We start from the raw sequence: 23,944 nt of genomic DNA on the forward strand, positions 1-23,944 counted from the left end.
CCTACCCTGGCTCTCTGGTATCCAGAGTCTTCAGAAACAGGAGCCTTCACTTGAGAGCTGGGTCTGGGCAGGCTGAGCTCCTGCCTGGGGCCTGGGCGTCTGCGCCTCCCTTCATCTTCCGCAGCCTGGGAAGCGGCCGGCTCTGTGTGTCCACTACCCAGGTGGCACTGGCAGAGGATGGGGCCTGATAGGGGAGAAGAAAGCAGCCAGGAGGAGGGGCTTGGGAAACCAAGGGGCAGGAGAGCAGGACTGAGCAGTCTGTGCTCACCTGCCCCCTTCAGTGAGGTCACCAGGCCCATCCTGTCGTGGGCAAGGCTGCCCTACTTTGTGTGTGCAGAGCTGGCATCCTCTGGGGGGCTCCCCATCACCAAGGCTCTAATCCCTGAGCCTCATTGCTGGGGAGGTGGGGGTAACAAGAGTCTGCATGCCTCAGGCTGGGATCCGTCGCCCACCCCACCTGCAGCCCAGGTTTCCCCCAGTACCATAATTGGGTGGGAATTTTGCTGCAAGGCAAAGTCCAGAGGAGCACAAACATGCTCCCTCCCCTCTCCCTCCCTGCCCCCATCGCGGCTTCCTTCCAGCGCTCTTCCCTCCTTCCCTTTGAGGGTGGGGGCCCCCTCAGTGCCTGGGAGAAGGGGGTGGGTGGCCGGGCATGCGTAGAGGGAACTGGATTCCCAAGGTAGTGAGGAGCAAAGGGAACTTTTCTTTAAAGAGAACGGCTGTCACTCTGAATTCAGGACTCCTGACATAGTCACGAGGTGACACCTAGGGCTGGTGTCCACAGGACCACAGGTTCCCTCTGCAAATGCAGAACCAAGTTGTGAGTGGGGCACACTGTGGGAAGCAGCTGCCTGCATCAGCCAGCCAGCGACACACCTGGGGACATCTCAGTCACCCCCTCCCTGAGAAGCTGCACAGAAGCGGCCACATGCCCATCCCTGCCTCTCCATGCACCTCCTTCCCGCAACTCTGCAGCGGCACAGGAGGCCTGGCCCACAGGCTGGGCAGTGCAGGATCCCCAGAGAACACACCACGGATGAATCTGGAGTTGCTTGGAGCTCTCAGAAGCTCCCAGAGCCTCCTTCCTCAATTCCAAAGTGGCAACCAAGATTCCTGCTGAGCTTCGGTCACAGTGTGACTGCAGAAGGACCAGCCGCCCTGGGAGAGTGCCTCTTAACCATCCCAGTTATCAGGTCCCCCTGGGGAGGCTGGAGACACTTCCCCTCTGCAAATCGCAACCTCCCCAGGCGGCTCCCGGGGCTACACAGGGATATGCAAATGACTGGGAGCTGGAGAGTTGACTGGTCACTGGGTGACCTTGGGCAAGTCACTTTCCCTCTCTGGGCTTCCCCTCTCCATCAGCAAACTCCTACCACTTAACTAAATAATCAGAAATCCCTCTGGCTGAACAGGCTGCATAGCTCTGGGCACATCTGGAGGTTGGTGGTCCCAGAACCTGGGGGCAGCACTGCGCTTCCCCACCGTCCCGTCGTCCCATCGCGTCAGGGGCTTCCACTGTTCTCTTCCCTGGTGGAGTGATGGGGAGAAAAATGGAGGAGTCAATCCCTGCGCCACAGAGAGTCCCACTCTTCCCCGACTGTGACCCACAGGCGCGTGGCTGCACCTTGGAGGTCCACCTGGCCGCTGTCCCCATTGCAGGCTGCACCCATCCCGGACCCTTCCTATCCGCCGAATGCGCGGGCAGCCCTGGTCTCAGAGGAAGGAGCCGTGGTCTCAGAGGCAGGCAGACAGGGCCAAAGGACGTGCACCAGACAACCGTCACTCCCGCCTCAAACCCCTGTCCCAAGCAGGTTGTTGGATGAAGGGGAGACCTAGCCCAGCCACCTCGAGGGCAAGAGACGGAGCTCGCCATAGACCGGGAGCGAGAGGGGGACTGCGGGTCCCACCGTGAGCTCAGGGCGCGCGGGGCTGGAAACCCAGGACGCGACCCGGGAGACCTGAGGGGGGCGGCCCGGGAGCTCCAGGAGGGCGCTTGCGGATCGCGCAGCCCCAGGCCAGCCGCCTGCCCATCTGGCGCACCCCAGCGCCCCCCGCACACCTGGGCGCCCGCACACCAGCACGTCCTCAGACACACCGGCACCCACGGCAGCAGGAGGGGACCAAAGCCGCCGCCGCCGCTCGGGCTCCCAGGGCCCCGCCCGCCCCTGCCTGCCCCGCCCGGGCCCCGGCCCTGGCGGGCGCCCCCCGCGGCGCTGCCCCGCCCCCGCCGCCCCGCGCCGCCCCGGGCCTCGGCCCGCAGCCCGGCCGCCGGCCCACCTGGCGCAGCGCCGCCCTCGGAGCCCGCGCACACCCGCGCACCCGCGGCCGCAGGAGGGCCCAGCGACGCCGCCGCGCCAGCTCCCAGGGCCCGGCCCGCCCCGGCGCTCACGCTCTCGGGGCGGACTCCCGGCCCTCCGCGCCCTCTCGCGCGGCGATGGCCCTGCTGGGATACTTCTTACTCCTCTGCAGCCTGAAGCAGGCTCTGGGCAGCTACCCGATCTGGTGGTGAGTGAGCCTCCTCGCGTTCGCCCCTGCCCCTGTGCGCCGGGCCCGCAGCAGACGGCCCCCTCGGGCAGGGACCCCGCGGTGGCCGGAGTCCGCGCCCTTCTGCTCCAGCCCCGCGTGCGGGCAGCGGGCGGTTGGTTTTCCTTGACGGCCACTTTGGACCTGTTCAGGCCGCTGGGACGCGTGGGTGGCGGAGCTTCCGGAGACATTGATTCCCGAGCGGGGGAGTGGGGGAGGTTGCGGAGGTCCTAGCTGCCCCTGGCGTCGGACAGGGCGAACAGTGGGCTGGGGAGAGGCTGAAAGAAGGTCGGCACGCACGGTCACCGAGGGGACAGGCAACTCGAGGCCAGGGGACAGGCGAGGGAAGAGGGCAAGCGAGAGGGAATTCGCCGGAGACTTCCCTCAAAAACCGTATCTTACACACAAACACACACACACGTTTTAAAACAAAGTCGGTGAGACAAGACTGAACAGCTCGCAGCAGCGTGGTTACGTAAAGAAAGCTGGGACCCGGCAGGGAGTGGCGCAGAGCCGGCGGCGGGGCGCACTGGGGGCTGGCCCCGGGCCCCGCGCGCCTCCCCGCCGCAGTCCGTGTGCGGGGGTTTCCAGGGGTCCTCTCTGCGAGCCCTTCGCCTGGGTCCGCCTAGCGAGGAGAGGCTGCTGTAGAAAGAGGTAAGGCTGAGTTAAGCACGAGGTGTGAGGGGCTCCAGGACCCTCAATCAGAAAGCACTTAGCTGCGCCCTCCACGCCAGAAAAGGCGCGTTCCGTGAGACCCTCCCCAGCCTGGCGATGGAAGTGCAGATAAACCAAAGGAAGGGTCCCCAAAGGTCTCTCTCAGTCCTCCCACCTCCATCGCACATATCCTGTGGGAGGGGGAACGGGGGCCACACTTTCGCCACGGCTTGTGATCCTTCAGAGCCCTCACCAAGCAAGGATCACCGCAGTTCCGAATTAAGGGCGCTCTGAGATGCCCAAGATTGGGGAACACAAGTGGCAGGAATGTGGGCGCTTAGGGCCAGGCGCAGCGCTGGTAGGTCCTGCAGTTAGAGACAAGCCTCCCCACAAGCGTGCACACCCCCGCCCCATCATTCTCCGACGGCAGCCTGGAATTATAATAATTACGCTGAGGGGAAGGGGGGAGACCCAGCGAGCCGAGGTACATCTAATCCGATAATAATTTTTCTCTTCGAGATGGTTCAGGAGCGGAGGCTCCCGCGGTAGAGGCGCCGGGCCAGGAGCAGCCGGGCGGGGAAAGGGCAGCCCTAGGCAGCTGACGGGCCTGGAAGTGGCCGCGAGGCCGCGGGGACGCGCTTCGGGGACCCCCGCGCACCCCTACTTCCGCGAGCCCCATTTCCTATGCGGCACCTGCGGCGCCCAGTGGCCCACCTGAGGGCCATGCTCGGGGCGCGCCTTGGGGCGCTGGGATACTGACGCGCGTCCAGACGGCCGCAGGGAGTCAGGGGCAGCGCGTCTGTCGGAGAGAGCCCTGAGGGCGGCCGGCTTACGCACCAGGCAGGCTTCTAATTAGAACCCGCCGCCGCGTTCCTGAGCGCAAAAGGAAGCGCCTTGGCCCCCGCGACCTTCCCATAAATGTCGCCAGCTTCCTGGCAACCCTGCGCCCTAGGATCTTTGTCCTGTCGGCCCTGAGTGTTCCTAGCCTCGGTCCCCGTCCACCTCATACGCATGTATACCTCCCTTTCACCTGGGCCCCCTGTGTTCTACCATGGAATGGACCCTGAGACACCCTCCAGGACAGTCAGGCATTCTGCAGGGGAGCCAGGAGGAGCAGAGAAGTGAAGTCCCTGTACCCTCTCCACCCTCCCATCAAGAGTGCAGGACAGTCCTTTGGCCACACAGGGAAGGGGGGCATAGAACCCCACCTGACACTGAGGGGGGTGGGTGGTGAGAACCCCTCCCCCATCCCTACCCCCACTTTGTTCTCAGTAGGGTTCTCACACTTGGGGATTCTCTGCTTCCTGAGAAGCAGCCTCCCCTTGGGGGAGGCTGGCTTCCTGGAGACAAGTCTGCCCCCTTCTTGATCCCCTCTCTGCCCCCAGGCAGGCTGCTCAGGCTGGAGCAAGGACATGCCTTCCCCCAGGCGTGAGCAGCACACAGGCAGCATAGGGAGGAAGACTCACAGAAGGACACAGCGCTGCAGGACCCCTGCTGCTGGACCCCTGCCACTTGTGTCCTGCAGTTTAATAGCCAGGGAAGATTCTCTCTCTTTCTCTGAGTCTTCTACCCAGTAGAGCGTCTCCTCCTTTCTCCTGTCTCCCAGCATCCTCCCCAGATTAAGCATCACCAGGGGAGGAAGGGACCTTGGCCCCTGCCAGGTGGGCTCCTGGTGAGCCCCAGTGGAGCAGAGCAGGCTGGGGTGGGCGGCCTCTCTGTAGCTCCTCACCTGTGCCCCCAGCCCCTCCCTAACATGAAGCCGCTGGCCCCTTGCTTCTCCCCCCTCCACCATCACCAGCACATGAAAGTGAAAGTGAAGGGAAATCTCCTCACCTGGAGAAACAAACCAGGAAACAGCCCAAATCAGGGTAATTAGGCTTTTGAAGTTGGCAGAGGGAGAGGCAAAGGTGTCCCTGTGTGGCCAGCAGCACTGTGAGAGTGTGAAGGGCCACCTGCCTCCCCAGGGCCGGGTGGCCCAGAGGTGTCTTACACCCACGCAGCAGATGCCAGCAGTCCCAAGGCCGAGCGGGTCTGAAATGCAGAGAGATGGGCCTGGTCTAACACTGAATGGCTCAGAGCTGCACAGACGTCCGGGGCATCCATTCTGAGCTCATCCAGTGACAGAGAGGAGCCAGGCAGGAGACAAAACCAAGGCCTATGCACCTGACCACCTGCGTCCCATGAGGCCACAGACGGCAGGAACCTAGTGACCCCCGCCTCCCTGCACACCCCTTCTAAGCTGAGTTCTCAGGAACAAGAATTCATGGAAGAGCCCACATGGACAGAGGACAGGGCAGTTGTGCTGCAAGGAGACCGTGGCTCCACCTGAGAACAATCCCCAGGCACGCCCGCACTCCAGGGCACTCTGACCACCTCTCCCTTCTTTTTCCCATGTCTGGGTTAATGACATCTTGTCATCTCCCCAGGGACCCCACCAGGACCCTAGAGGTAGGCCTGTGCCTCCCGCCACCACCTCCCCAGGGTCCAAGCCCATTTTGGGGCTCGCAATTGGATTTTGTTCATCTTTCAAGTCCCTCTGCTGCCTTTACCAGACTGGGCTGTGGCACTCCCGCCACGGCCACCTCCTGCTTCGGTTCTCAGTCCTGGCCCTCCCCTGGGACCCACACCCTCCCAGCCACCTGGAGTTGCTGCCAGGCCTGGCCATAGCCACCCCTGCTGCCTGTCAGAGCACAGCAAGCTCCGCCCCTCACCCAGCCCTGCTCTCCCTCTCAGGCAGTTCCTTCTGCCCGGCCCATCACCAGCTCCTGCTGGACTGTGGGCTCCCGAGCACAGAGGCCTGGCTGCCTGCAGATGGCCACCCCGGTTGTCCCAGGGAAGTGCAGTGTGGGCCGTGTTCAGCCTTTTTCCTGCCCCTGGCCTGCTCCACAGCGTCACTCATGCTCCCTCCAGGGTGCCCCTCACATCCCTCTGGACCTCGAGCTTGTCAATATGACAGAAACACATCGTGACCTCCATTTTTATAGGGCACCTCACACAGTCCTCCACAGAACATGTAGAAACTTTCAGGCCCCCCACTCTCCTACACACTCATGGGTGCAAACAACCTCCTGGGCACAAGAGCTCAGCCCCTCATCCCAGCCCCTCATCCCAGCCCTTCATGGGCTGGAGGGCTGGCACCCCTGGAGGCCCTACTCAGCCAGTGTCTGCACCACACCACCGCCAGGCACCTCGCCCCGTGTCCTCAGTCCTGATGGGCCTCACTGTGGTGGGGAGACAGACTGACTGGAAGACGGGTCAGGTGAAGAGGCAGCTTAGGGGGCAGGAGCCAGGAAGGGGTGCAGGAGGGAAGGAGCTCGGCTGGAATGATGGGTCAGGCAGACATGTGCGGCGTGTGGGCAGGTGGCTGCAGCACGGGTGTTTCGGGGACCGAGAGGGGCCAGTCGGGCAGGGCAGGGACATGGCCCGGGGTACCCAAAAGCTCAGATGGGAAGGGCCTTGTGATAGGAGGGATGGGTGCCACTCCTGGAGTTGCCCTGCCTTCACATTAGCCTGCCACTGGCGCACTCCCTCCACAGGCCCAGCCTCACCCTAGCCCCTTCTTCCTTCCCCCTTCGCCTGCGTCTGTCTGTGTCTCTCTGTCTGTTTCTCTGTTCCCTGTCTCTGTTACTCCATGTCTCCATACCTTTGTCTCTCAGTCTCTCCCTGTCTGTCTGTCTCTTCCCTGTATCTGTCTCTGCCCTGTCTCTGTCTCTTTGTGTCTCTGTCTCTTTGTGTCTGTTTCTGCCTCTTTCACTCTTTGTCCGTCTGTCTCTCTCTGTCTCTCTGTCTTTTGCAGTTTCAGTCTCTCGTCTCTGCCTCTGGCACTGAGGACAGCAGTCACTAGTAAATAAAACTCATGAAACGAGTTGAGTGGAGTCATCAGTCTCCCAGAGCTGTGGGATCTCAGGGCCCTGGGGTGGCATTGCCCCTCAGAGCTGCCCACACACAAACCCCTCCTGAGGGTGACAGTCAGGAGTGGCCACAGATCCATAGCCACCACAGGGACCCACCACACCCTTTCAGAGCACAAAAGCTCCTCCTGCCTGGCGCTGGCACCTCAGGCACTGGCCGACTTGGGCCCTTGAGGCCAGCTGCCCCTCTGACTCAAGAGGCTTGTTCCAACGATGTTTGCTTCGTATAAGCCTCCTGGAATCCTTTGTAGCAGGGAGAACAGGATAAGTAGATACAGTCACAGCAGCCCAGTCTTAGGGGTGGTGACCACTCAGTGGCCACTTCTTCCACTGGGTCCCTTGTGTACATCGCCGTGCTGCGAGGAGGGAAGCTCCGGTGTCCAGCAGCTCTCCCAAGATGCAGGCAACAGGGCTCGTGCCATCTCCATCGAGGGACCCCATTGGGGCTTCTCAATGTGGGGCCTACTGTGCAGAGCCCAAATGTGAACACTTGACCACCTGTCCATGAAGAAACCAGAACAGAAACTGGGAATTTAAAAAGGATTTGGTGACATTGTAGCGGCTTGACAGTGCTGCAACTATTTCTGTGGATTTTGTAATAATGGAAATTTAAAAACAAACCAACAGCATCCCTCTGTTGGGACTCTAGTCTGAGAAAGCCAGCCTAAAGCCACACCTGGAGTGATGGGGGTGGGGAGGTCTCTCAATGTGGACCACTGCCTGTAGCCCTCATCCACTGGATTTTTGACCGAAACGTGAGACTTCTAACTTACCCCTTTACGAGTAGTTGAAGGACTGCGTTGCTGTTTCTGTTCAGAAGACCCGCTTCATGTCTCTGAAGGCAGTTGGTTGGGGAAGAAGGATTAAACTCTGTGTGGCTCAAGGGGCGGGGCTGGGGCAGAGGTTGCAGGTGCCAAGGAGGCTGGTTCTGGCTCCTGAAGAGAAAAGGCTCCCTAGGGATGAGAGCCAGTGCCCCGAATGGTACCTGGAAAGTGCTGAGCTGCAGCTACCGAGGCTGAAGAAAAAGAATGTCATTCACAAAGGAGACCTGTACAGCCCCACAGACAGGGTCTCACTCTGTCACCAAGGCTGGAGTGCAGAGATGTGATCTCGGCTCACTGCAGCCTCGACCCTCATGGGCTCAAACGATCCTCCCATCTCAGCCTCCTGAGTAGCTGGGGCCACAGGCACGCACCACCACGCCCAGCTAATTTTTGTATTTTTTGTAGAGACTCATTTCACCATGTGGCCCAGGCTGGTCTCAACCTCCTGGGCCCCAGCAATCCTCCCATCTTGGCCCCTTGTGAGTAGCTGGGATTACAGGCTCATGCCACTACGCCTGGCTAATGTTTTTTATTTTTTGTTGAGATGGAGTCTTGCTTCATGGCCCAGGCTGTGCACTTTAATGTTGGACAATCCCCCACCCCACCCCTCACTGTTTACAACCCTGAGGCTGGTGAGGGGCACATGGCCTCTTCCTTGGCCTCCCTACTGGCCTCCCCAGGTGACACCCTGGAGGTGTCTCTCACGTTGCTGCTTCCACATTCCTTCCCCGGCAAAACGTGCCGCTGCCGCCCAGGGAAACTGGCAAGTGCGTGGCCGCGGGCACAGGAGCCGCTGTGCCTGCTGGGACTCGTTCAAAGTATGTGTCAGTAATCCCAGCTGGGCCGGTGGGCAGGAGGAGGTGCGGGTTGGGAGAGCTCCAGGCAGGGCTGGGCAGCCTGGACTGGGAAGGGGTGCCGACACCCAGGAGGGACCTGAGGCCCCTAAATCCTGGGGACCCTAGCCAGCTCACAAGGTGCTTGAGCTGCCAAGAGTGGTCTTCCAGGCAGCTCCAGTTCCACCACTGGGTGTGAGGGGAAGCCAGAGCCTCAGGGGTCTCCCGGGCAGGTGGGCACCCTCGGGCAGCCCTCGGGAAGTCTCAGCCTGGGTGAGCTGGGATGTCATCCACCAACAGGCAAACACTCCGAGCTTCAGGTCTGAGGAAGGAAACCTTATCCCTGCCCATGGAGTGGCCCTGATCTTAAGAAGACAAAGATTTGGAACAGGATGTTTGCTCCAGAGGCCCCACAGAGGGAAAGCCCACCGGCCCAAGCAGGACCCTCCATGGCAGAGACACGCACCTGCCCTGGTCCTCCATACCTGCCTGTGTTGCAGCTGTGCTGGAGCCAGAGGGGTCCCAGGAGGCGGCCAGCTGGTCTCAGGGCACAAATGCATCCTGGAGGGGCAGCCCTGGCAGGCCTGCGAGTGGAGTGCACTGGGTCCCTCTCACGCCAGGAGGAGGCTGAAATGATATCCAGCAGGGCAGCAGGGCCTGAGAGCAGTACCCCCATTCCATGCACTGCTCCCCTCCTCTCTCAGACCTTCAGGTAGGAGAGGGGTCCATAACTCCTTTTGACAGATGGAGAAACTGAGGCCCCGGAGAGGAAAGAGAGAAAGAGCAAACAAACAAATGAGTAACAGGGCCCAGTTGAAGCCCATGCCTGCCTTCCAGGCCTCCTGTCCACACACCTGGGTGGAGCATTACTGTGAGGTCCCCACACTCCCAGCAAACATGCAAGCACAGAGCCGTGCTCCTGGTACATGGGTGCTCTGAGTTTGCTAAATTTTACTGCTGAAAGACACCAGGCCTGGACTTGAGAAACCTAAGAGCCTGCCAGCCTCAGAAGGACTTGCACTGGAATAGTGGAAGCTGGATATCATGGCCACTCAGGATCCCCACAGCTGTGTGGCTGCGAGAAGGCCTCCACGCTTTGCCCTGAGCCTCCGTCCGTAGGGATTAGATAGCACCTCCAGTGCCACCACATAAGATGGGAAATTGCTCATGGGACCAAACCAAGCCGGAGAGGCCAGCATGGCATGGACTGGGCTGGCCTACCGCCTGCCTTGTGGTCCTGGGCCAGCCTCCTTCCTCCCCTGCATGTCACAGCCAGCGTCTCTGCCGTACCCCTGGCAAGCTGCCTGCCCTTTGGACAGAAGTGAGGGAGTGAGGAAGAAAAACCGTTAGTGCTTGCGGGCTGCAGGCATGGCTGCTGTGACTTTGGCCACAGGCGGGAGCCGTGGGTCTAGGTACTGGGGCCATTTTACAAAGCTACATTTGTGTGTGTTCTGAGTGAATATGACAGCCTCCCCTTCAAAACAAACTATTAATGGGGGGGGGGGGGGGCGGGGAAGAACCTAACAGCATTTGTGAAAATCTGGAAGGAAAGACAAGTCTGTGATCTTATCAACTTTTTCAACTTTTTGTTTTTCTAAGAATAGAAACAGTTTATGTTCTGTTTTTGAAAACTCACTAAGCATCATCTCCGTTTCTGGGACCTTCTGGATGATCACACGATGGTTCCAGTAGGCCTTGTGGTGCTGGAGTGCTGTGATCTGCTAGCCCAGCTCTGCCATTCACTCCAGAGCTGGGATTCCAGGGAAAGGGGACAGAGCAAGAGAGGCTGGAGATATTGGAAGAGCAGGGGCACATTCCCTTGGGACACCAATTTTGCATGGCCAGAGGGATATCTGGTGTCCCATCCAGTTGGGCAGTTAGAATTCCAGCCACTCAGCTGTGTGGTGGCTGGACGTGGGAAACATGGACTCTTCCTGGGACACTGTGGTGTTGGCAGTGATAGGGGAAAGGGAATGAATTCCTCATCCAGTGAATCACAGGCTCGGGGTGCAGCGCATGGGGTCAGGGAGGGCAGGCTGGCCTCAGCCTCTCCCCGGGGATTGGGCCCAGCCTTCCTGCCCCTGCTGTTCCCACCGCCCTGAGGCAGGGCCCAGGCCTCACTGCGATCCAGATCGATGGCATCCAGGAAGTGAGTAGGGAGTGATGGATGACAAGAGCACCGCCCCCTCCCTCCCTCTCATGCCTTCCAAGTGCTTACCTGTGGTTCTTTGTGTGAGTGACCCTCAGCAAGGACCCTTCGTCCCTGACCAGACACTTGTTTGCATGCCTACAAAGCGTGGGAGAGGTTGAAGGAGAGATTGGAGAATTCATCAGAAGCCCCAGAAGCCCAAGTGGGAGCTCCTGGCCCTGACTCCTGGCTGGGGCCACGCTTGTCTTAGAGCACCAGGCAGGACAGTGGCCACTCGTGGCTGCTCCGCCCAAGGCCATGAGCAGGCAGGAGCCACGGACTGACAGCCAGTGCTCAGGGTCTGTCCGTGCCTGTCACCTTCTGGGCACCTGATGTTGCCCCTTTCCATCCCCCCACATGCTTTAAGAGTCTGCTACTACCTTGCTCTTTTGGGGGACCCTTTTTTGGGGTGGAGGTAGGTCCCTGACCCCCCAGGGTGATTATCAGCAAGATTGACTCCCCAGAGCCTTGGCCCAAGGGAGCCCCCAAGGACCTTCAGAGTCCTCGTGAAGACAGACATGGCCATGGAGCAAGTTTAGACTCAAGGAAGCCGTAGAAGTTTCCCCGTTAGCCTTAGAATGTCCAAGCCAGAGGCAGCCTGGGTGAACCCAGCACATGTTCCCCATGGCACTCATGCTTCTGGGGCCACCCTTTAGAGGAACCTGCTCTAAACCATGACCACCCAGTTCAGCTGGGGAAACTGAGGTTCCAACAATCCCAAAGCTGCTGGTGCAACAGTTAGGGCCACCACCCATGTCCCCCTGGGTGGCCTCCTGGGGTGGAAAGGGGGCTGCACTGGGGACAGGAAGCCCTATGATGTCTTGGGTCATCAGCTGCAAGGAGGCTGTCCAGGCTCTGTGTGACTTGCACCATTTATCTCTGACTCGTTTGTAAATGTTATTTTGCAGGGACTGGGGTTTCATACATGTACTGGTCCATTCTGCATTGCTATAAAGGAATGCCTGAGACTAGAAAGAAAAAACGTTTAATTGGCTTAGGGTTCTGCAGGCTGTACAAGCATGGCACCAGCATCTACTTCTGCTGAGGCCTCAGGGAGCTTCCACTCATGGTGGAAGGCAAAGGGGGGGCACATGTGTCACACATGGGAGAGGGAGCAGGGGAGGGTGCCAGTCTCCTTCTAACAACCAGCTCCTGCATGAACTCATAGAGGGAGAACTCCCTCATTACCTCAGGGAGGGCACCATGCCATTCACGAGTGATCTGCCTCTGAGACCTAAATGGGTGGGACCCACTAGGCCCCACCTCCAACACTGGGGTTCACATTTCAACATGAGATTTCGAGAGGACACACATCCAAACTACATCAACACATTTGAAGGGCACTGTAGGATCTTAGAAAGCAGCAGCCCCTGGAGGCCAGCATGCGGGAAGCCCTGTTCTGCTGTATTAGCCCCGTGGCTGTGGCAAAGCTCCATTCCCTGAGCCTTGGCTTGCTGCTCTGGGAGGTCCCAGTGCTACCTATGCAGGTCATGTGGGTTTTGGGGAGCCACATGACTAGAACCTGTGGTCAGGTCACCAGTGAGCTCTGCCCAGCAGGTGGAGGCCAGGTAAGGGGCTGGGTGGTGGTAGTAACAGGAGCAATGCTGGGTAGTGGAACGGAGAAACAACCAGCTTCAGCAAGGCTCCCTTTCAGCGACAAGAGTGCTGGAAAGGTGGAGAGGCCGCAGGAGGAGGGAAGAGGAGGGACTAGCTCTCTAAAGACCACAGTGGCCGGGCGTGGTGGTTCACCTCTGTAATTTCAGCATTTTGGAAGGCCAAGGAGGGAGGATGGTTTGAGTCCAGGAGTTCAAGACCAGCCTGGGCAACATAGAAAGACCCCATCTCTACAAAAAATACAGAAGTTAGCCAGGCATCATGGCACAGGCCTGTGGTTCCAACTACTTGGAAGGCTGAGGCTAAGATGGGAGAATCCCTTGAACCCTGGAGGTCAAGGCTGCAGTGAGCCCTCAGCCTGGATGACAGAGCAAGACCTCATCTCTAAAAAAGTAAATTAATAAAATTTTACAAATAATAAAGGCCATGTCGATAGTCTGGCAGAGACAGTGGTGGCTCAGGTCCCTGGAGCTTGCCTAGCAAGATGCCGGAGGTGGCAGCCTGGCCCTCAGATCCTTCTTCTTCTCTGGGTCTGAGAAGCTTAGGTGTTGGAACTCAGAGGTGGTCAGGAAATGCCAGCATGAGCAGGAAAGGGAGAGGGAGTATCTGCTACCTCCCAGTGCTGCAAGACCCTGTCTCTACAAAAAATACGCAGACTGACCTCCCCAGTTTGGGCCTAAGCGTCCTTTTCATGTTCCAAGGTCGGATCCGGGAGTCCGAGTTGCATCGTATCTGATGCATCCTGAGAACTTGTGCTGAGAACAGGACCCTGGGGACACACCATCTCGAAGACTGGGTTCTCATTCACTCTCTGTTTGCAGAGCCCCTCCCCCACTCACTGCAGCCAATACTCCCTGGCGAGACCCTGAGACAGGCCTGTCTGTCCCTTGTCCCAGGCAAGCCTGGCCCACAGGGTGTGGGAGGAGGAAGTTACAGGTCATGGTTTCTCAAGCACTGATGGATTCCAGGCATCTGCATTCTCCTTGGATTAGAAATTTGGATCCTAGGAGGTTTGGGGGCTGGGGAAGGGATAGTGCCTGTGCAATTTAGATTTTTTATTTTTTTTAGAGACAGGGTCTCACTCTATCACCCAGTCTGGTGTAATCAGAGCTCACTGTAGCCTTGTTCTCCTGGGCTCAAGTGATTCTTCCACCTCAGCCTCCCAGGCAGCTGGGACTACAGGTGTGTGCCACTGCACCCAGCTAACTTTTATATTTTTGTAGCGATGGGGTCTTGTATGTTGCCCAGATTGGTCTTGAACTCATGGCCTCAAGCAATCCACCTGCCTCAGCCTTCTAAAGTGCTAGATTACAAGCATGAGCCACCGTGCCCAGGCTTATTTTTGATTTTCTGTTTAATGACCCAACTGATCCTTCAAGGCCCAACCAAAATCTGGCGGCCCAGTGAGCCTCCTGGGCCCTCCTCTGCACTGTTTCCTGGCCCCACAGGAGCTCCCCCTCTGCCTGCCAGCTTTCCACCCTCCTCAGGCAGGGTCTATGTGACCCAGGCCTTCTGGTGGCCTGGTGCTGTCAGAAGGAGAAATCTCTCAGGAAGAAACTCAAGGAACTAGAGGGGCCCTGTGGTCCACAGGAGGCAGGAGAAGCCCATCCTGACCCCAAACCACAAGGGCCCGTCAAGGGAGGGGACCCATCAGGGCTGTTAGAGGCCAGGGATGCTGGAGCCACCTCTGGGATGGCAGCTGGCCACCTGCACCCTGGCCATACTCAGGAAGATGGTGGGCCAGGGCCCACCCAGGAGGAGGGTGAGAGAGGCACAGAGCTGGCTGACTCAGCACCCTGAGAATGGAGCCTTCAGACTTGGGAGTCCCCCTTCTCTGCTTACCCTAGAGACCAGGGAAAAGGCCACCCCTCCCAGCCCCGAGCCTGAGAGCCCAGGTAACCCTGACTCCATGCTGGTCATAGTGTTCTGGGGGTGGGCAGAGTGACAGCCCCCAAAATGAATCCAGCATCTAGCCTTAGAGAAGGGATGCACCTTGAAAATGGCCACATCCCCCAGGGCAGTCCCTGTTTTGTAAGCAGCGAGCTCTAAGTGGATTCCTTTGTTTCTCCTCATTCTAAGTCTCCAAGTAAACAAGGACATTCAACTACTCAAGTTTTTCCTTCTTTTGGACACCTCTTGCTCACTTCCTTGGCTGTAAGCCAGGCTGGCCCTAGAGCCTAGGTACCCAGCCCTTCTCAGACACACTCCCAGGCCCCAGCCATGACACTCAAATGTTTGTCCCCTACAACATTCCATTAGGAAAATTTTCAAACATCTGGAAAAGATGCAGCCTTTGGACATCAAAGCCTTGTGTGTCCATAGCTCACGCTGAAGTCAGCCTGCTTTATCTCACACCCACCACCCTCTCCATTCTCTATCTATCTGTCTTATCTTTTTATGCTTACGTCAGTCTGCTCTGTCCCAAACACTGTAGCAGGTACGTCCTGAACCAGTGCTGGATGTTTTGCAAGTAACATCCCACATGGAGTCTCGCCATAGAATGGGTGAAGGGGAAGCATCTGGGTTCATGGAATGGAGACACCTCACCTGGGGCAGCCACCTCACCTCACCCTGGCTTAAAAATGGAAGCCCCTTGCCTGTAATCCCAGCACTTTGGGATGCCAAGGCGGGTCGATCACCTGAGGTCAGGAGTTTGAGACCAGCCTGGCCAACATGGCAAAACCCTATCTCTACTAAAAATACAAAACTTAGCCAGGTGTGGTGGTGCACACCTGTAACCTCAGCTACTTGGGAGGCTGAGGCAGGAGAATCGCTTGAGCCAGGAGGGGGAGGTTGCAGTGAGCTGAGATCACACCACTGCACCAGCCTGGGCAACAGAGTGAGACTCCATCTCAAAACAAACAAACAAAAAAAGGAAGCCCCTGCAGTCCTGGGCGAAGCAGACAGTTGGTCTCCCAGCCTTACCCTACATGGGCACCTCAAGGCCCCTCTGCTGGGGTTCCTGGGTGCTCTGAGGTACATGGTTTGAAAACCATGAGTCCAGCCCCTGTGGTCACCTCCCTGGCCTGGTTCAACCCACCTTCTCCTGTCCAGAGGCCTCTCTCCCACAGTCCAGGTCAGAGACAGTTGACCCTGGCCACCACCACTTGGGCCTGGGCAGTGGCAGTGCACACTATACCCCAGGGACCCCGGATGGTCATCCAGTGGCCAGTACTCAAGGAAGAGAGAGGATGGGGGAGGGAGACATGGAAAAAGACTGCCCAGCTACCTACAGCAGGGACACCAACCCAGTCTGCATCAGGGCTGGCCTTCCTGGGAGTGCTGGGATCTACAAAACGGTGGACGGGGTGTGCAGGGACACCCGGGGCAGGGTACCTGCATATAGTGAATGGATAAAGGAGTGAACAAGGGAGCCGACTGTGCAAGGACAGACCACAGGGGTGCAGGCTTGGGTGGTGGCCTGGGGATGCCCATGGGGTCTGGCGTGAGGTTATGCACTCAAATGGGGGCCAGACAGGAGGAAAGGTGACCAGGGAGAGGGAGGCCAGATCTCCAGAGGGTAGACATACTGGGGACCCTGAATGCTGGGAGTCCGGTCTAGAGGCCAGACTGGTTGGATCTAGTGGACACATCGACAGGTGGTCATAAGCATGAGGAACTCTCTCTCCACCCATCTCCACCAGTGCCCAAAAGGACCTGGTGATTTCTTTAAATTGAGGTGTATTTTGTACAGCAAAATGGAAGACCCTAAGTGCATGGCTCAATTCGTTCTGATGTGAAGCACTCATGTGACCAACATACCAGTTAAACATAGAGCACTTCAGCCAGGCTGGCCCGGCAGAGCTTCCCTGATGACAGGCACATTACCTATCTAACTGTCCCATTCAGGGTAGCCATGGGCCACACATGAAGCATGGCTGGTGCCACTGAAGGGCTGAGTTTTACATTTCTTGTATTTTAATTAATTTTAAACTTAATTACATTAATTTAAAAGACACAGATGTTGAATGCCTTTTGCCAAAGCAGAGCACAGCCTGGGAGCTGTTGGGACCTAGAAAACAAGGAGTGAGGTCGCCACAGTGCTGACTCTCCCACGGATGAGTGTTGCCTGGTCTTGAGTTCAGATTGGGGGACGCGGAGGGCCCCAGGAACATCTCACGGTTGAGCCCCTCCTCCCCACGTGCTCACGGGAGCCCATGCCTTTGGTTTTCTGAGCAGGGTGGCACCCTAGAGGCGGCTTTCATTTGTTTATTCACTCTTCTATTGATGGATGCTTGGGTGGCGTCCAAGTTCCTGCTCTCAGGCTCAAAGGCCTGGGAAGATTCCTGAACACATCTCACTGTGGACACGTGTTTACATCTAGGGGTACATAGCCAAAAGCGGGCCTGTGGGCTGGCAGGATGGGTCTGAGTTCCACAGTGATTTCTGTGCTAGGTCATGCCTACATCCCAGAAACCAGGTCTCCTTCTCCAATCCTAAAGCCAAAGGCATCCCTCCTCTGGGCAGTCCCCACCTGACCCAGTACCCGGCCTGAATTCTCAAGTTCTAGCCCTCAGTCCCCCAATGGGCTCCAGGTCAACCTGGTGTGAACGAGGCCCAGGCAGTTATACTGAGCAGGAATGCGGGGCTGCATCATGTCCTATTACAGATCTGGGCAACTTGGATTCTGAGCTGAGTATTGGGGGTAGGGCAGGTCAGGTTCCTGGCCTTGTAAAATCAGATTTCCAGATAAAACATACAGAAAAACACATAGATGATATCAAAACATATAGAAAAAATTAAATAGCCAGCATTGAGTATTTATTCCGCACACAGCATTGTGTCAAGCACTTCATGTATAACATACAGGCTTAAGAGCTGGGCAAGGTGGCTCATGCCTGTAATCCCAGCACTTTGGGAGGCTCTAGCAGGAGGTCACTTGAGGCCAGGAGTTTGGGACCAGCCTGGGCAACATAGCAGGTCCTTGTCTCTACAAAATGTAAAAATAAAAATTAGCTGGCTGTGGTGGTGTGTGTCTGTAGTCCCAGCTAATCTGGAGGCTACAGTGAACCATGATCACACCACTGCACTCCAGCCTGGGCAACAAAGTGTGATCCTATCTCAAAAAAAAAAAAAAAACAGTTAGAAGGCATGGTTTATGAACATTATTTTAGAGGCCATAGAGAATCTTTAATTGGAAATTTAAGTAAAAATTATCTTACTTGCAAAATAAGAAATCGGATTTCCTTCATGGTGGAAGCTGCGTCTCGCCCACCCCTCCACCCCGAATGCACTTGAGGCTCCAGAGCAAAGGGTCTGTAGCCTGCTCATCTGTGTTGCTGTCCCAGCCCCACACTCACCGCCGGGTCTTGCCCTCTGCAGGTCTCTGGCTGTCGGGCCACAGTATTCCTCCCTGGGCTCACAGCCCATCCTGTGCGCCAGCATCCCAGGCCTGGTCCCCAAGCAGCTCCGCTTCTGCAGGAACTACGTGGAGATCATGCCCAGCGTGGCCGAGGGCATCAAGATTGGCATCCAGGAGTGCCAGCACCAGTTCCGCGGCCGCCGGTGGAACTGCACCACCGTCCATGACAGCCTGGCCATCTTCGGGCCTGTGCTGGACAAAGGTACGAGAGTGGTCTGGGGGAGGGCAGATGAGTCTGGAGTGGGACAGAGTCTCCCGCCTGGCGCAGCCTGACATTCTCATCTGTGCACACGGTGGGAACAGCGCCTCACGCGGACGCTAGGGTCCTTCTCGCTTACTGCCAGGAGGACGATCTGGGGCTGAAGCAGGACTGAGCCTGCGGGGTTATTCGGGTATCCCTCCTCCTTCTGCTCCCTGGACAGGAAAGCGGGCATTCTAGGGTGACTCCAACCATGGCCAGCGGCGGGGTTGCTCCCAGGAGCCAGGGCACAGGCCAGGCTTGCAGAGGAAATACACAAACTGAAAGACATACAAGAAGGGAGAGGTTTGGAGGCACGCTGGAGGAGAAAGAGAAACAGAGAGAAAGACAGAGAGAGACAGAGAGAGAGAGAGACAGAGACAGAGACACAGAGAGAGACAGAGACACAGACACACACAGAGAGGAACAGTGAGATGGAGAAAGAGACAGAAAGATGCAGAGAGTGACAGACAGAGACACACACAGAGACAGACAGACAAAGACACACAGAGAGAGAGACAGAGAGGGACATAGAGACCAAAAGAGAAAGACACAGAGGAATAGAGAGACAGAGACACAAAGATGCAGAGAGACGGAGAGATAGAAATAGAAAGAGAGAGTCAAAGAGTGACAGAGAGAGACACACAGAGAGAAACTGAGAGACAGGGAGACAGAGGCGGCGAGAACATGGGCAAGATTAAAACTTTAACGTCTTTTATAAAAAAGTTGAGGTGAAATTCACATACCAGAAAGTCTGCAATTTTAAAGTATCCAATTCAGTAGCATATGGTATACTCACAGAATTGTGCAACCATCACCTGCCTAGTTCCAAAACGTCTTCATCAGCCAAAAAGGAAACCTGTGCCCATTAAGCAGCCATTCCCGTTCTTCTCCATTCCATAGCCCCTGGCACCCACCCGCCTGCCTTCTCCCCTGTGATTTAGCTACTCTGCCTGTTTAAGAAACGGCATCGCTCAATATTTTGTGTCTGGCTTTTTTTCACTGAGCGTGTTGATTCACCTGCACTGTGGACAGTTTCAGCACTTCATTCCTGTTCATGGCTTAATAATATTCCATTGCATGGATGGAGCACACTTGTTTATTCATTCTTCAGGCTGATGCACATCAGCGTGGTCTCCACCTTTTGGCTGCTGTGAATAATGCTACTGTGGCCTTTTCTTGGACATGCATGTGTTTGAACACCTTTTTTCACATCTTTTGGTTTCTGTATCTAGGATTGGAATTGCTGGGTCACAGGGTAATTCTGTTTTGCTTTGCTTCACCTGGGAGGTCAAGGCTGCAATGTGCTGGAACCATCACACTATTTTCCACAGCAGTTGCACCATTTTATATTCCTACCAGTATTGTTTGAGGGTTCCAGCTTCATCCTCACTGACACACTGTTATCTGGTGTTTGTATTTCTTACTTCCAGCCATTCTAGAGTGTGAAGTAGAACCTCCTTCTGATTTCAGTTTGCACTTCCCTGATGACTGATGATGCCAAGCACCATTTCATGGGCTTTGGGGCCAGCTGTAGACCTTCTTTGAAATGTTTAGTCAAGTCCTTTGCCCATTTTTAAATTGGATTCTTTGTCTTTGTGTTGTTGAGTTGTGAGTGTTCTTTATATATTCTGGATACTGGACGTGCATTAGATGTATGATTGGTGAATATTTCTCTCTCATTGTGTAGGTTTTTTCATTTTTGTGAGAGTGTCCTTTGATATGCAAAATGTTTTAATTTTGGTGAAATCTAATTTATTTATATGTCATATTGAAGCAAGAATTAGCTAACCTAAGGTCACAAAGATTCACACTATGTTTTCTTCAAAGAACCTAATAGTTTGTCTTTTACATTGAAGTATTTGATCTATTTTGAGCTCATCTTTGTATGCGGTATGAGGTAGGAATCCAACCACATTTTTTTGCGCGTGGAAATTCAGTTATTCCAGTACTTTCTATTGAAAAAACTGTTCTTTTTCCCATCAAATGGTCTTGGCACCCTTGCTGAAAATCAATTGCTCATAGACGTATAGGTTTGTTTCTGGACTCTCAATTCCAGTCTATTGGTCTATATGTCTGTCTGTCACCAATACCACACTATTTTGATTATTGTAGCTTTGTGGTATGTTTTGAAATTGGGAAGAGTAAGTTTTCCAACTTTGTTCTTTCTTTTCCAGATTGTTTGGAGGGGACAGGAAAAAAGATTGTTTTGGCTATTTGGGGTCCCTTTCAACTATATGCAAATTTTAGGAGCAGTTTTTCCATTTGTGAAAAAAAATGCTGCTGGGATTTTCATGGGGATTTCATTGATTCTGTAGGTTGCCTTGAGAAGCATTGCCTCCTTAACAATATTAAGTCCTTTAATCCAGGAGCTCAGAATCTTTCCATTTATTTAGGTCTTCTTCTTTAATTTTGTTTTTTTGTTTTGTTTTGTTTTGTTTTGTTTGTTTGTTTGTTTTTTGAGACAAGATCTCACTCTGTTGCTCATGTTGCTCAGGCCAGAGTGCAGTGGCATGATCACGGCTCATTGCAGCCTTGACCTTCCAGGTTCAAGTGATCCTCCTGCTTTAGCCTCCCAAGTAGCTGGGACTATAGGCATGTGCCACTATGCCCCCGTGATTTTTGTATTTTTTGTAGAGATGAGGTTTTGCTATGCTGGCCAGACTGGTCTCTAACTCCTGGGCTGAAGCAATCCGCCCGCCCTGGCCTCCCAAAGTGTTGGGATTACAGGGCATGAGCCACTGTGCCCAGCTTCTGTAATTTCTTTCAGCCATGTTTTGTAGTTTTTAGGGTATGAGTTGTGTACCTCCATGGTTAATGTATTCCTAAGTACTTTTTTTCTTTTTGATGCTGTTGTCAATGGAATCATTTTTCTTTTCTTTTTCTTTTTTTTTTTTGGTTTGAGACAGTGTCTGTCTCTGTTGCCTAGGCTGGAGTGCAGTGGCACCATCTTAGCTCACTGCACTTCTATCTCCCAGGCTCAAGTAATTCTCCTGCCTCAGCCTCCTGAGTAGCCATGCTTGGCTAATTTTTTGTATTTTTTTTTTTTTTTTTTTTATTGTAGAGATGGAGGTCTCCCTATGTTGCCCAGGCTGGTCTTGAACTTCTGGGCTCAAGTAATCCTCCCACCTCGGCCTTCCAAAGTGCCCGTAACCACAGGCATCAGCCACTGTGACCAGCTTGTAATTGCTTTCTAAATTTTTTTTCAGATTTTCCATTGTTAATATATAGAAATACAACTTTTTAATCAAAAAATACATTTTTTTGAGTTTTGATCCTCAACTGTAACCCTGCTTAATTTGTTTGTTAGCTTTGAGAGGGTTTTGGTGAATTGTGTAGAATTTTCTACATATAGGTTGATGTCATCTGTGGATGGAAACTGCTGCCTTTCTTCCTTTCTTATTTGGATGTCTTTTATTTCTTTTTCTTTCCTGATTGCTCTGCCTAGGACTTCCAGTGCTATGTTGAACAGAAATGGTAAAAGTGGGCATCCTTCCCTTGTTCCTGGTCTTAGGGTGAAAACTTTGAGCTGCCTGCATATATGGTGTTGGCTGCATGTTTTTCTTTATTTATTCTTATTTATTTATTTTTAATTTCTATTTCAATAACTTTTGGGGTACAAGTGTTTTTTTGTTACATGGACGAATTGTTAGTGGTGAACTGAGATTTTAGTGCACCCCTCACCTAAATAATGTACATTGTACCCAATATGTAGTGTTTTATCCCTAGCTTCCCTCCCAACTCCCTCTTCTGAGTCTCCAATGTCCGTGATATCACTCTGTCTGCCTTTGTGTTCTCATAGCTTATCTCCCACTTATAAGTAAGAACACAGGATATTTGGTTATTTCACTTAGAATAATGGCTTCCGGCTCCATCCAAATTACTGCAAACGACATTATTTCGTTCCTGTTAATGTCTGAGTAGTATTCCATGGTGTATATATACCACATTTTCTTTATTTTCTTTTATTTTTTTTTGAGATAGAGTCTCGCTCTGTCATCCAGCCTGGAGTGCAGTGGTGCGATCTCGGCTCACTGCAACCTCTACCTCCTGGTTTCAAGTGATTCTCCTGCCTCAGCCTCCAGAGTAGCTGCGACTACAGGCGCCTGCCACCAAGCCTCACTAATTTTTGTTTTTTCAGTACAGACAGGGTTTCATCATATTGGGCTGGTCCTGACTTCCTGACATCAGGTGATCCACCTGCCTCAGCCTCCGTAAGTGCTGGGATTATAGGCGTGAGCCACCGTGCCTGGCCTTATACACCACATTTTCTTTATCCACTCGTGAGTTGATGGGCACTTAGGCTGGTTCCACATGTTTGCAATTGGGAATTGTGCTGCTGTGAACATATGTGTGAAAGTGTCTTTTTCATATAATAACTTCTTTTCCTTTGGGTAGATAACCAGTAGTGGGATTGCTAGATTGAATGATAGAACTACTTTCAGCTCTTAAGGAATCACCATACTGTTTTCCACAGTGGTTGAACTAACTGACATTCCTACCAGTGGTGTATAAGCATCCTCTTTTCCCCACATCCACACCAACGTCTATTATTTTTTTATTTTTTAATAATGACGTCCTTGCAAGAGTAAGGTGGTATCTCGTTGTGGTTTTAATTTGTGTTTCCCTGGTGATTAGTGATGTTGAGCATTTTTACCTATGTTTGTTGGCCATTTGTATATCTTATTTTGAGAATGTCTATTCATGTCCCTTACCCACTTTTTAATGGGATTATTTGTTTTTTCTTGCTGATTTGTTTGAATTCCTTGTCAATTCCGGATATAAGCCCTTTGTCAAATGCATGGTTTGTGAATATTTTCTCCCACTCTGTGGGTTGTCTGTTTACTCTGATGGCTATTTATTTTTGTGTGCAGAAGCTTTTTTAATTCAATTAGGTCCCATTTATTTATTTTTATTTTTGTTGCATTTGTTTTGGGGCTCTTCGTCATGAATTATTTGCCTAGGTTGATGTCTAGAAGGGTTTTTCCAATGTTGTCTTCTAGAATTTTTATAGCTTCAGGTCTTAGATTTAAGTCTTTGATCCATCTGGAGTTGATTTTTGCATAAGGTGAGAGATGAGCATCCAGTTTCATTCTCCTACATGTGGTTCGCCAGTTTCCCCAGCACCAATTATTAATTAGGGTGACCTTTTTCCAATTAATGCTTTGTCAAAGATCAGTTGTCTGTACATTTTTGGCTTTATTTCTGGGTTCTCTATTCTGTTCCATTGGTCTGTGTGCCTACTTTTATACAAATTCCATGCTGTTTTGGTCACCATGACCTTGTAGTATAACTTGAAGCTTGCTTCAAATTAGTATAGTAGTATAATTAGTAGTATAATTTGGTTTTGCTTAGGATTGCTTTGGTTATTCGGAATCTTTTTTGGTTCCATATAATTTTTTTTTTTTTTTTTGAGATGGAGTCTCACTCTGTTGCCCAGGCTAGAGTACAGTGGAGCGATCTCGGCTCACTGCAACCTCTGCCTCCCAGGTTCAAGCAATCCCTGCCTCAGCCTCCCAAGTAACTGGGATTACAGGCGTGTGCCACAACACCTGGCTAATTTTTTGTTGTTGCTGTTTTTGTTTTTTGTATTTTTAATAAAGACGGAGTTTTGCCATGTTAGTCAGGCTGGTCTCAAACTCCTGACCTCAAGTGATCCACCCACCTTAGTCTCTCAAAGTGCTGGGATTACAGGCTTAAGCCACCACACCCAGCCGGTTCCATATAAATTTTAGGATTGTTTTTCCTAATTCTGTGAAAAATGATGTTGGCATTTTGATGGGAATTGCCTTGAAGC

The 23,944-nt window shown here is 53.8% G+C and overlaps 1 protein-coding gene and 1 long non-coding RNA gene across 2 annotated transcripts in view; one reads left to right on the forward strand and one right to left on the reverse strand.

Moving 5' to 3' along the window:
- Positions 1 to 2,309: 2,309 nt before the first annotated feature.
- The window catches only part of WNT3A (Wnt family member 3A), a 54,037-nt gene continuing 32,402 nt past the window's right edge, over positions 2,310 to 23,944 (forward strand). The window contains exons 1-2 of the mRNA XM_033196083.1: positions 2,310 to 2,505; positions 17,870 to 18,111. Coding sequence (XP_033051974.1) covers positions 2,435 to 2,505; positions 17,870 to 18,111 — 313 coding nt within the window. The 5' untranslated portion in view covers positions 2,310 to 2,434. The remainder of the gene's footprint in view (positions 2,506 to 17,869; positions 18,112 to 23,944) is intronic.
- LOC117074536 lies at positions 2,973 to 5,111 on the reverse strand. The gene is made up of 2 exons (XR_004433608.1): positions 5,011 to 5,111; positions 2,973 to 3,165 (listed from the first exon to the last, which is right to left on the reverse strand). It is a non-coding gene; the product is annotated as an uncharacterized LOC117074536 (long non-coding RNA).

The sequence above is a fragment of the Trachypithecus francoisi genome, unplaced genomic scaffold (assembly GCF_009764315.1).
Source record: "Trachypithecus francoisi isolate TF-2019V2 unplaced genomic scaffold, Tfra_2.0 Lachesis_group5, whole genome shotgun sequence".
In the NCBI taxonomy this organism is placed as follows: Eukaryota; Metazoa; Chordata; class Mammalia; order Primates; family Cercopithecidae; genus Trachypithecus; species Trachypithecus francoisi.